Source organism: Podarcis erhardii (genome assembly GCF_964252035.2).
Source record: "Podarcis erhardii genome assembly, chromosome: 2".
Classification (NCBI taxonomy): Eukaryota; Metazoa; Chordata; class Lepidosauria; order Squamata; family Lacertidae; genus Podarcis; species Podarcis erhardii.
Window position 1 is genome coordinate 117,485,526 of NC_138498.1, and position 11,730 is coordinate 117,497,255.

The 11,730-nt window shown below is 49.1% G+C and overlaps 1 protein-coding gene across 2 annotated transcripts; it reads left to right on the forward strand.

Annotated features, from left to right (window-relative positions):
- The first annotated feature begins 667 nt into the window (after window positions 1-667).
- LOC309336594 (uncharacterized protein) lies at window positions 668-11,699 on the forward strand. 2 transcript variants are annotated; one of them, XM_081852599.1, is made up of 5 exons: window positions 668-792; window positions 4,320-5,056; window positions 5,991-6,117; window positions 7,540-10,405; window positions 10,779-11,699. In XM_081852599.1, the coding sequence occupies exons 1-4, from the start codon at window positions 771-773 to the stop codon at window positions 8,979-8,981; spliced, it is 2,328 nt and encodes a 775-aa protein (XP_081708725.1). In that variant the 5' UTR covers window positions 668-770; the 3' UTR covers window positions 8,982-10,405; window positions 10,779-11,699. The 2 variants fall into 2 exon arrangements, with proteins under 2 accessions (XP_081708725.1, XP_081708726.1); XM_081852600.1 differs by lacking the exon at window positions 668-792 and adding an exon at window positions 1,671-2,243.
- Window positions 11,700-11,730: the final 31 nt, after the last annotated feature.

Genomic DNA, 11,730 nt, shown 5'->3' on the forward strand with positions numbered 1-11,730 from the left:
ATGGAATCTCCCCATCAAGTCTGGGTTGGAGATGGAAAAAAACCCTAAAATGGCAGAGCCAGGATGGAGGGGAGATTAACACTATGCACTTGAAACGCATCTAACACACATGACTTCACCCCCTGGGAACTGTAGTCTATCTCTACAGTGCTACAATTCCTAGCGCCCTTAAAGAACTACAGTTCCCAAGACTCTTTGGGGGAATTCATTTTTTCTTTTGGGGGGGGGATGCGTTGAAATGTTTTGCTGTGTTTTCAGTGCTGGTTTCAATAGGGTCACTTAGGGGTCTGCATTGGGATAGAAATAAAAAGTAAAATAAATGAAAATGTATGGTGTGGATCTGCGGGGAAGTTGCTACATCATTCACAGGCTTTGGCTGCATAGCCCACAACAGTTGCCACGATTATATTTCTGCTTAAATTGTTGCAATTGTTTCGAAACGCGCATCTCCGCAAAGAAGCACGCGCGCATTTTATGCAAAAAGGTTTCCTCTTTTTTTGATTATGCATTTCATCTGTAAGTTAGTGGGTCTCCTCCCCCCCCCCTGAAAATACTGCATAGTGTCCCCTTGCTCAAGGGGTTAAACGTACAGAGCGAGACTTCCTAGAGAGAGACCCAGGAATTTCAACTGCAGACGCTCCTTCCTGCTTCTTGTCCCTCTTCGCACCCCTTTCATCACTCCTGGAAAACTGGCTTTTGGGATCTGATAGCCCGAGATCTGACTGAGCGGCTGGGCGGCTGCAAATGCTTCAGATGCGTGCAGGCGCGCCATGCAGAAGCCCCAAGGAGCAGGTGGGTCAGAGAAGGGGAGATCTGTCTGCAAGGAAAGGGGTGGGTGGGTGGCGGAATAGCAGAAATCCATGGCTGGAAGAAGAGAGATGAAGGCAGCAGGGTTGATCCCTCCCTTTTCAATAGGCTGGCCACCGCCCACCCCTCTCCGCCTGCAGAAACGTAGTCAGATCACATTGGTCCATAGAGCTCAGTATTGCCTGCACTGGCCGGCAGCCGCTCTCTGGGGGTTAAGCCGGGGTGTGGGTGTTTCTCTGCCAGCTCAGCCTGCAGACCAAACCTGGGATCCTCCGCATGCAAAGCTTTCTCACTGAACTAAAACCCTTCCCCACAAACGTCTCACAACGTGATCTCTGCGAAAAGTGCTCTTCCTAGGGATTTAGGAACATCAGAAGCCGCCTTTGAGTGATTTTGCACTATATTGTCACACGGACTTTCAGCAGCTCTCCAGGGGCTGAGAGCTAGGAGTCTCTCTCCCATCTTACCTGGAAATGTCAAGGATTTTAATTGCTTTACCACCAAGCTTTGAGTCTTCCCCAAGAGCTGCAAGACAGACAGAAAGTATTTTTAAAGGTTTTTTAAAAAATAAAATAAAATAAAATTCTGCTGTATGCTGCCCTGGTGTTTTGCCGAAGGGTGGTGTATAAATAAATGGGAGGGTGGAATTAAAAGCAGAAAGCTTGGTGGTGGCAGCCACCAATTCTTCAATGCCTTCAAGGTGTCTGCATTTCTGAATGCCCATGCATTTTAATTTGAATTGGGAACTTTTTCAGCAGGAGTGCCACGTTTGGCTTGAGCCCCCACCCCTCAGTGTGTAATGCCTTATGTGTGTATAGTGTGTATAATTATAGTGCCTTTATTGCCAGCGATGTCCCAAGTTGCTGCCCCAGATCTGAGAGCCCAGCATCATCTCCCGATGATGATGATGATGCTCCCAATGACCTGTCCCTGCCCACTGCTTCTGGCTGTGGAGGCCTGTCAACGATTGCTTACTCATGAGTAGGCCCCTCTGGATCTGTAGGTGCATATGGCATCGTCATTGCTAATTCAGTCCGGACCTGAAACTTTTGACGTTGGTGCTGTCAAGGACTGAGATAGTGGCTGACAGTTCCAGGGGTCTTTCCTTAGGTATCAACACAGAAAAGCCCCTTAAAGGGGATCCTCAGGCCTGGATTCAGGGGGCCTCGCCTGCTCTGCAAATCCCCAGCCTATGAAGTGCTTGATTTGCCCTCCAAACACCTTCATGCCTGGCGCCAAGTCAGGGCATAGGCATGACATCCGGGAAGCCATGTTGGAATGTCCTCTGGTTGCTGTGGCAACAGGACAACAGCTCTTTTTCTTCAAGGCCTCCTCCAGGTAGCTGCCTGGCAGGCAACGGTAGCCCCTATTCTAGCCCTCAGGGGAGTGTCTTCAGCCCCCCAGAACCGCCCCCCTAGGCTTTGCCTTTTCACAAGGTGAGAGGGCTGGGCCTTGGAGGCCTCTTCAAAGAGCAATAAATCTTCTCACTGTTGTCAGGGTTTCCAGAGCTTAGCATAAGGGTAGAGAAACTTGTGGGCCTCTGAGAGATTGCTGGACTACAACTCCCATCCTCCATGGCCGTTGCCCATGCTGGCTGTGGCTGATGGGAATTGAAGTCCAACAGCATCTGGCAGGTCTCAGGGGCCCCAAACCTTGCCTCGGCGGATGCTGCACAGGCCAGAATGTGCCCCTCTTGAACCCTAGGTCGGAAAAGAACTGAGTCAGCAGCAATTGCAAGCTTTGGGCTGGTCCCATGCCTAGAAAGCACAGGCCTAAGTGGTTTTCCGTTTGCTCCACCTCATTCCCCCGGGAAACCTGCTTTTTGCCGCTGCATCAGAGCAGACGTTGACCTGCGGAGAATGCGATGGACATTTGCTCTGATTCAGCAGTAAAGAGTGGGAAAATAGCGGGACAAGCAGAAGTGCGGACAAGCCCTCAGTTTGGTTCTCCAATAATTTGTAGAGCAGTGCACTTTGATTGTTGCCACATTTGCACCTTACTTTTACAGCAGTATTATACCACTTTAATAGTCATGGCTACCCTCAAAGAATTCTGGGAAATGTAGCTTGCTAAAGCTGCTGAGTGTTGTTAGGCAACCCGTCAATTCCCCTCACAGAGCTACAGTCAGTGCTTCCCCCCAAAAAAGTTTAGGGGTACTCTCATTTTCCTACTCATATTGAAATACTGCCCCTCAATGAGATCAAACAAATTCAGGAAATTTTTAGGATCTCTGGGAGTTGCTGCTCTGTGAGGGGGAATAGGGCTCTCCTAACAGCCCTCAGTATGGCAGCCATTATTAATTGCTTCTTACTCATTGCCGGCTCCTGAAATCATAGAATCATAGAATCCTAGAGTTGGAAGAGACCACAAGGGCCATCGAGTCCAACCCCCTGCCAAGCAGGAAACACCATCAGAGCACTTCTGACATATGGTTGTCAAGCCTTTGCTTAAAGACCTCCAAAGAAGGAGACTCCACCACACTCCTTGGCAGCAAATTCCACTGTCGAACAACTCTTACTGTCAGGAAGTTCTTCCTAATGTTTAGGTGGAATCTTCTTTCTTCTAGTTTGGATCCATTGCTCCGTGTCCGCTTCTCTGGAGCAGCAGAAAACAACCTTTCTCCCTCCTCTATGTGACATCCTTTTATATATTTGAACATGGCTATCATATCCCCCCTTAACCTCCTCTTCTCCAGGCTAAACATGCCCAGCTCCCTTAGCCGTTCCTCATAAGGCATCGTTTCCAGGCCTTTGACCATTTTGGTTGCCCTCCTCTGGACACGTTCCAGTTTGTCAGTGTCCTTCTTGAACTGTGGTGCGAGAATCTTGTTTTCCTACTGATTCCACAAAAGTGTGTATCGTACTGGGGCTTTGTGGGTTGCAGAGCTGTAGCTAGCTGATCTTGTGCCCCTGACAGATCCATCCAGATTGCGCCCCCTAGGAATGTGGCACAGAAAAAAATAGGGGAAAACAGTGCCCCACATATAATATAAAGAGCCTCTATTTTAAACCTTTTCTTATGAGGCAATAATCAATATTTTTATTTATAGACATATTTATGGACATATAGTTTAGCCGATTTTGTGGGGGGACCCCTCTCCTGCGCCCCTGGCAGGTGGCTTCCTCACCACCCCCAGCTATGGCCCTGGTGGGGTGTGAGGGTGTATGTACTGAGCACTTTTATGGGCACCACAGGGGGAGTACTGGTGTGTGCACCAATGCCCATGGGTACCATCTTGGCAATCTCAATGTTTTTTGACCAACAAATGTTGAGTGGAGGTTATATTTGCTTGGCACTGCCCCAGTGGCGTAGCGTGGGGGGTGCAGGGGGGGCCAGCCACACCGGGCGCAACTGGGGGTTAGGGTTAGGGGGTGCAAATCCACGGGTTAGGGGGCGCAAATCCATGGGTTAGGGGGCGCAAATTACTTGCCTTGCCCCGGGTGCTGACAACCCACGCTATGCCACTGCACTGCCCTATTTTTCTACTTATGCATGTGAATTTCCTTTTGCAGTGCAAAGGAGGACGAAATTGGAAGAACGTTACCCAGAAGCACCTGAGGAAGAGGAGAGGTTAGAGCCCAGAGGGGAAAATTTTCACGCTGCCCAGAGTGGGACCCAAAAGAAGCTTCTGGCTGGGATGGCCCCAAAGCCAATTAAGCAGGAACCCGAGGAGGGGCTGCAGCCGTGCTGGGAGGCCCAGTGGCAGGAGTTCTTGAAAACCATGCAGACCCCCTATTTAGGGTGGAGAGCCCCACAGCTGTCTCCACCCCACTCGGGGGGAGGCCCAAAGGAATTCCTAGCCTCCTCCTTCAAGGAGGCTGGCTTGTGGCCGAGAGGAGAGAGTGCCACCCCGATTCCCCCCAGCCTTCCTAGAGAAGCCTCCAAGAAAGCTGATGAAAGCAGCCCAGATTCTCCTGCAAAAGTGAAAGAAGAGATTCTGGAAGAGGAAGAGCCCACTAGCCTGGAGACTCGGTGTCAGTGCTTCCGGCAGTTCTGCTACTGGGAGGCCAAGGGGCCCCGCGAGGTGTGCAGGCGGCTCCAGGGGTTTTGCCGCCAGTGGCTGAAGCCGGAGAGACACACCAAGGAGCAGATCCTAGAACTGGTGACCCTGGAGCAGTTCCTAGCTGTCCTGCCCCAGGAAATGCAGAGCTGGGTCAGGGATGGCTGCCCGCAGACCTGCGCCCAGGCGGTGGCCCTGGCAGAGGATTTCCTGCTGGGACTACGGAGGGCTCAGAGAATTGAAAAGCAGGTGAGTACCTAAATCTCAGGGATGCGGGTGGCGCTGTGGGTTAAACCACAGAGCCTAGGACTTGCCGATCAGAAGGTTGGTGGTTTGAATCCCCACGACGGGGTGAGCTCCCCTTGCTCGGTCCCTGCTCCTGCCAACCTAGCAGTTTGAAAGCACGTCAAAGTGCAAGTAGATAAATAGGTACCACTCCGGCGGGAAGGTAAACGGCGTTTCCTTGCGCTGCTCAGGTTCGCCAGAAGTGGCTCCGTCATGTTGGCCACATGACCCGGAAGCTGTACGCCGGCTCCCTCGGCCAATAAAGCGAGATGAGCGCTGCAACCCCAGAGTGGGTCATGACTGGACCTAATGGTCAGGGGTCCCTTTACCTTTACCTAAATCTCTGCTACTGAGCGATGGGCCTTCAGCAGTTGCTGTAGGGATAGAGAACCAGTTGTCCTCCAGATGTTAGTGGACTACAGTTCCTATCATCCCTCATTCTGGCTCATGCTTCCTGGAACAACATTTGCAGGGGCACAATTTCTGAATGGTTCCACAGAAGCAAAGCTGGCTGAAGCAATGAATGCAAATTTCACCCTTATTTTACAGTAAGCTAGGTTCTATGGATATTCACACAACCCTTTGCAGGCTCCATCCAGACCAGCAAGAGACATTATCAGAGGTCAAAGACACATTCCAGAAAGCCAAAAATCCACAATAAGGGTGTGAAGTAAGGACAGGGAAGGAGGCGGTCAGGGGAGAGCAAATGTGGCCCTGGGAGGGTTCCAAGGGCCAGATATAGGTATGTGGACCTGTGATGAAGCAGCAGGAAGCCTTTCGTCTGCTGAATTTCTGTGTGTTGGGTCGTGACTATGAAAAGAAAAGGACAATCCTTGATATAACCAGGCCCCAGTTCCTGTTTCTCATAAGATAATTGTACACCTGCTCTTATTTCCAGCTGTCCAAGGCTTTGGAAGGGGTGGTTGTTGATCCCTCTGATGCTGAGCACAGCCTGTCAGATGCGGTGAAGATGCAGCTTGCCACGGAGGCCCAGACGGAGGGTGCTGGTGCAGCCATCTTGTTCAGTAAGTTCTGGAGGAGGAGTTGGGATTCAGCTCAGCTTATATGAAGACTGGTGTGGTTTACATGGGGAGAAAGCTTCCTTTCGTCTTTATCTGTCCCATAGAGAGCAAAAGAGCGAGTCTGGCTCCTTTTGCATCTCCAATTTAGTTTGCTAGAACCAGGAACTCTTTACTATGCAATACGCATTTCCTGTACTAAACGTAGCTTTCTTTATTTTCCACATCTAAAGTCTCACTGTGATTGCTTTAACTTTGAAGAGTGCCCAACAGCAAGTATTCAGTGCTCAAACAGCTTCCAAAGTGTGTGCTAACTAATAAAATCATAGAATTGTTGAGTTGGGACCCAAGGGCCATCTAGTCCAACCCCCTTCAATGCTGACTCCCTGTCAGATGGCCACCCAACCTCTGCTTAGAAACCTTCAAGGAAGGTGAGTCTATAACCTCCCAAAGCAGTTTGTTTCCACTGACAAACAGCTCCTACCATCAGAAAGTTCTTCCTAACAGCAAGGTTAATAAGCAGAATGAGCCCAGTTAGGTGATGAGAGGTTGCAAGAGCGAGTGTGGTGTAGTGGTTAGGGTGTCAGACTAGAATCTGAGAGACCAGGGTTCAAATCCACATTCAGCCAATAAGCTCACTGGATGACTAGGACCAACCACTGCCTCTTAGCTTCACAGAGTTGTTTCAGGGATTAAATGAGAAGTATGAGAATCATGGCGTGCTCTGGTCCATGGGGTCACGAAGAGTTGGACACGACTAAACGACTAAACAACAAATTAGAATCATTTATGCCACATTGAGCTCCTTGGGGAAAAAGTGGGAAATACAGTCGTATCTCGGAAGTCGAACGGAATCCGTTCCGAAATGTTCAGAAACCAAAGCATGGCTTCTAAGCTCCTGCAGCCAGTCGGAAGCTGCGGAAGCCCTGTCGGCTGTTCGGTTTCCAAAAGAACGCTCGAAAACCGGTACACTGACTTCCGGTTTTCAATCGTTCGAGAGCCAGAACGTCCAGTTCCCAAGGCGTTCGAGAGCTGAGGTACGACTGTAAATACAACCAATAAATTACTCAATAAAATTTTTAATTGTATCAGATTCATTCTGAGGTCTTCTGTTCTGCCTTGTATTTATTAACTCAGGTGCTTACTGTGGGCAACGAATGAGTCCATGTGAATGAATGAGCAGGCCAGCCAGTCTCCTTGGTTTCCATTCTAGCCTCAGAGCAGGGATGGGTGAACCTGGGCTTGAACCAGGGATGCCCATTCCCTTGTGTTGTGTCCCATGAGTCTCCTGATTGGTGTAGCTTGGCTCTTTGTTTGCACCCATTGCCCCATCTCGCCCTAACAGATGCCATAAGCCGATTAGGTGTATCTTGTAGCGTTGAGTTCCACATGCTGGTTGTGCTTATGCTGAGATTCTCTCCATTTCAGGGGCCAACAAGCAGGACCACAAAGCTGGACAAAAGAGTGTGCAGTGGGCACCACATGAGCAAGTGGAATTCAGTGGGGCGCCCTTGGGAATATCCAAGGGGAATGTATTCCTGCTTCCTGAATTGGAAGAGGTGTGCAGATGGCCACAGGCACCACAAAGCCACATGGGAAGTGATCCAGGAACAAAAGTGAAGGAAGCCTCTTACGTTGGGGAAGGCAAAGAAGAATTCAGCAAAAGCACTTTCCAAGCAGGAGTCAACCAGCAGAAGATTAAGGAGGCAGGCATCAACTGTGCGGTCAGCTTCAGCCAGACTTCTGTCGCCCTTAAGAACCAGGCACTGGAAATAGTTGACAAGCCGTACAAATGCTCAGATTGTGGGCGGGGTTTCCACCAGAAACCGTACCTTCGAGTCCATGAACGAACCCATACGGGTGAGAAACCCTACAAATGCTTGGACTGTGGGAAATCTTTCAATCGGAGGACCGGGCTTTGTAGCCATCAGAGAGTGCACACAGGAGAAAAGCCATACCGGTGCTCCTATTGTGGGAAATGCTTCACGGGGACTGGGAGCCTTAAAGAACACGAGAGAACCCACACAGGAGAGAAACCTCATAAGTGCTTGTACTGCGGCAAATCTTTCAGCCGGCGGGGTGTGCTTTGTAAACATAAGAGGCTGCACACCGGAGAGAAGCCATACAGATGCTCGTACTGTGGGAAAAACTTCAGTCAGAGGTCGCACCTTATTTCCCACGAGAGAACCCACACAGGGGAGAAGCCCTACGAATGCGCAGACTGCGGGAAATCTTTCCGTCAGAGCAACGACCGCTCTCGGCACCAGAAGATTCACAAAGGTGAAAAAACGCACAAATGTGCCGAGTGCGGTGAAGCCTTCTGTCAGAGAGAATACCTCGTCAAGCATGAGAGGACCCATGCAGGGGAGAAACCGTACGAATGTGCAGACTGTGGGAAGAGCTTCTACCAGCAAGCCCACCTTAATGCACACAAGAAAATCCACACGGAAGAGGTAGCTTACCATTGTTTCGAGTGTGGGAAATCCTTCCGCCAGAGCTCTGACCTTTGTAGACATCAGAGTATCCACAATGGTGAAAAGCCACATATATGCCTTGAGTGTGGAGAACACTTCTATCAGAGAGCGTACCTTATCAGGCATCAGAGGATGCACACGGGAGAGAAACCATACGAATGCTCGGACTGCGGAAAGGGCTTTTACCAGCAGGCGCATCTCAATGCACACAAGAAAATCCACATGGAAGAAAGACCGTACCACTGCTCTGAGTGTGGGAAATCCTTCCGCCAGAGCGCCAACCTTCGTAGACACCAGAGCACCCACAATGGCGAAAAGCAGCAACAATGCCCAGAGTGTGGAAAGAGCTTCTATCACAGAGTGTACCTACTGAGGCACATGAGGACCCATACTTGAGACGCAACTTAGCTTTTCCCCACTAGAAAATAGCTTGCACAAATCAGAGTGCTTACCTTCATGGATCAACTGTGACAATGGGAGAATCCTTCACCAGCCCAGTCACAGACTTTTTAAACTCCTGGGAGGAATTAATCATCATAACCTTTGCTGGGTTGTAAGAAAACCCAGAGATTGCAATGTTTATTTTCGCTTGGAATAAGAATTAATGCATTAAAATGCCCTCAAACTGTTGCAAACTAAACGTGGAAAGAACTTGTGCCAGACATGTCTGGGTTTTAGTGCTACACCGTTGCAGAAACTGGTCGTGGACGAAGGATGAAGCATGCAGAGGACCTCATTGTTCAGTTGTTGCTGCTGTTTCATTTCTCTTTAAAAAGCTTTCCCTTGTAGACTGATAAGGCAGCTTTGAAATGGCAGAGCCATACAACCTTGGGTTGTCTCCAAAGCCAAGGGAATGAGACTGGGCATTTCAGTGGTCAGCAGAAAGGGCAGGAGTGGTCAAGCGGTGCTTATCTGTCCTGTTACCGGCATCTCAGTAGCTTAGTGAGTGTGGCAAGTGGTGCAGATGCATTGTTAGAACAAATCCAGTGCCCCTGCCGGCGTGTTTGCACCTCGTTGACATCACTGCTGTCTCCCCTCTTCTAGTAAGCTGCAGCAATGCTGGCGATGGGATTCTGCTCTTGCCAGCTGCTGCTATTGAAATAGCACAGTTACCACCAGAAGCCATCTTGAAAGCCAAGAGAGAGCAAGCATCAGTGGTCAGCAGGGATGGAGGACTGGGTTGGATCCTAAGAGCAGCTCACTTAAAAATTCACAGGAGGAACCTTTCCTGTCCTTTAATTTAGGATCCCAAGCCATTAGAGTCTCTGAATGACTATAGAGTTGGGTCAACACTGTTGATGGTGCTGATGGGAGTCAGAGTTTGACAGTAGCTAGACTGAAGCCCATCTGGTGATCTTTAGCCAGTCACAGACATTTGGCTGTAGGAAGGAAAAATGTCTGGGGAAGTCTTGCCTTTCTTACAGGAAGGTGGCATGGGGGACAACTGTAGGTGGAGCCAGAATCAAGAGCAGGTAGAGGTGGAGAGACACAGCCAACTGTTCTGGTTTTCTTCCCATCCTCTTCTGTGCTGAATTCCACAAAGGCAAAATTGAGGCTAAGCAGGAAGCTTAATGAAGGAAGCTCAATGAGGCTACCCCCTGGACTGGAGGCAAGTAAGAAGGCAGGCCAGACTGGGCTGGCCGAAAACCATTTGATGCAGCAGTGACCTATTGGCCCTAATGGGCTAGCCTCGATGCTGTGTATGGGGAAAACTAAATGTCAGTGGGAAAAGACTGTAATCGAACCTCACTCATGCCATGTTTGGATTCCGCAAGGATTTTCTTTATTCTTTTTGCGAGGATGACCATTCATGTGGGATTGTTGTTGTTGTTTAGTCGTGTCCGACTCTTCGTGACCCCATGGACCAGAGCATGCCAGGCACTCCTGTCTTCCACAGTTTGCTCAGATTCATGCTGGTAGCTTCGAGAACACTGTCCAACCATCTCGTCCTCTGTCGTCCCCTTCTCCTTGTGCCCTCCATCTTTCCCAACATCAGGGTCTTTTCCAGGGAGTCTTCTCTACTCATGAGGTGGCCAAAGTATTGGAGCCTCAGCTTCAGGATCTGTCCTTCCAGTGAGCACTCAGGGCTGATTTCCTTCAGAATGGAGAGGTTTGATCTTCTTGCAGTCCATGGGACTCTCAAGAGTCTCCTCCAGCACCAGAATTCAAAAGCATCAATTCTTCGGCGATCAGCCTTCTGTGGGATAACCAAGTCTAATTAATACACAAAGTTATACCACAGAGTAAGTTGTTCTGCCAGGCTTAGTCTAGGTCCCTCTCCCTCACCTTGGGAAGAAGGTAATCAAGCCTATTGTTGTACCCTCAATTTACCTGAGAAACTCAGCTGGTTGTTCCAAGCTCAGATCACATAGCTCCAACAAGCCCCACTTGAGCTCCCATACCAATATTTTAAGAACTTCCGCCACTGTAACGAAGCCACATTTACTGCCTGTGCAACCTTTTCTGAATGCTGTATGGAAAAGCACATGAACCTAACCTTTGGAGAATTTGTAAGTAAACCATTTTTAAGTTACCAAACGTGTGGTCTTTTTCTATACTAGGGAATGAGTACTGGAAGCTTGAAACCCATATTATACAACACAACAGTACAACCACATTATATCAAAACAATACATTTTATAAATGGAAGAACATGACTTCCTGAAATGCTACGAGCAACCCCCCATGGGCTGTCCAGGGGTGGAAGTGGTGGAAAGTCTGTGGATCCTATCAACTTTTTTCTAACACAAGCTATGGGTGTGTATAGCTGCTGCTGTACAAAGCCAGTCCCAGCCAAACAAATAATTGGCAGTTAACTAAAAAGGCTGAGAAATGCCACTGAAGGTTTTGATCCAGTCTTGGTATAGCTGTTCAGTCTACCTGCAAGGATGCTTACGGAGATGAGGGATGTTGTAGCTCGGCAACATCAGGAGGGGCAAAGGTTTTCCTATCCCTGATGGAGTTGCTGATCATTATTGAAGCTCGGAATCACCTCTATCTCATAACTCAAATATTAGGAGATTTCACTGTAGTGTGAAGGATTACAACTTGACATCCAACTTGAGCTGATGAAATCTCAAACCTTTTTTTAAGACCCGCCCCCACATCCTCCTCTTAAGGAATTAAATGACAGAATTTCACTTTC

Bases quoted from the DNA above. Each gene is read 5' to 3' on its own strand.
- LOC309336594 (XM_081852599.1), top strand. From the start codon at position 771: ATGCAGAAGCCCCAAGGAGCAG. The intron at 793-4,319 runs GTGGGTCAGAGA...TTCCTTTTGCAG, and splicing joins GCAGAAGCCCCAAGGAGCAG to TGCAAAGGAGGACGAAATTG. The intron at 5,057-5,990 runs GTGAGTACCTAA...TCTTATTTCCAG, and splicing joins CTCAGAGAATTGAAAAGCAG to CTGTCCAAGGCTTTGGAAGG.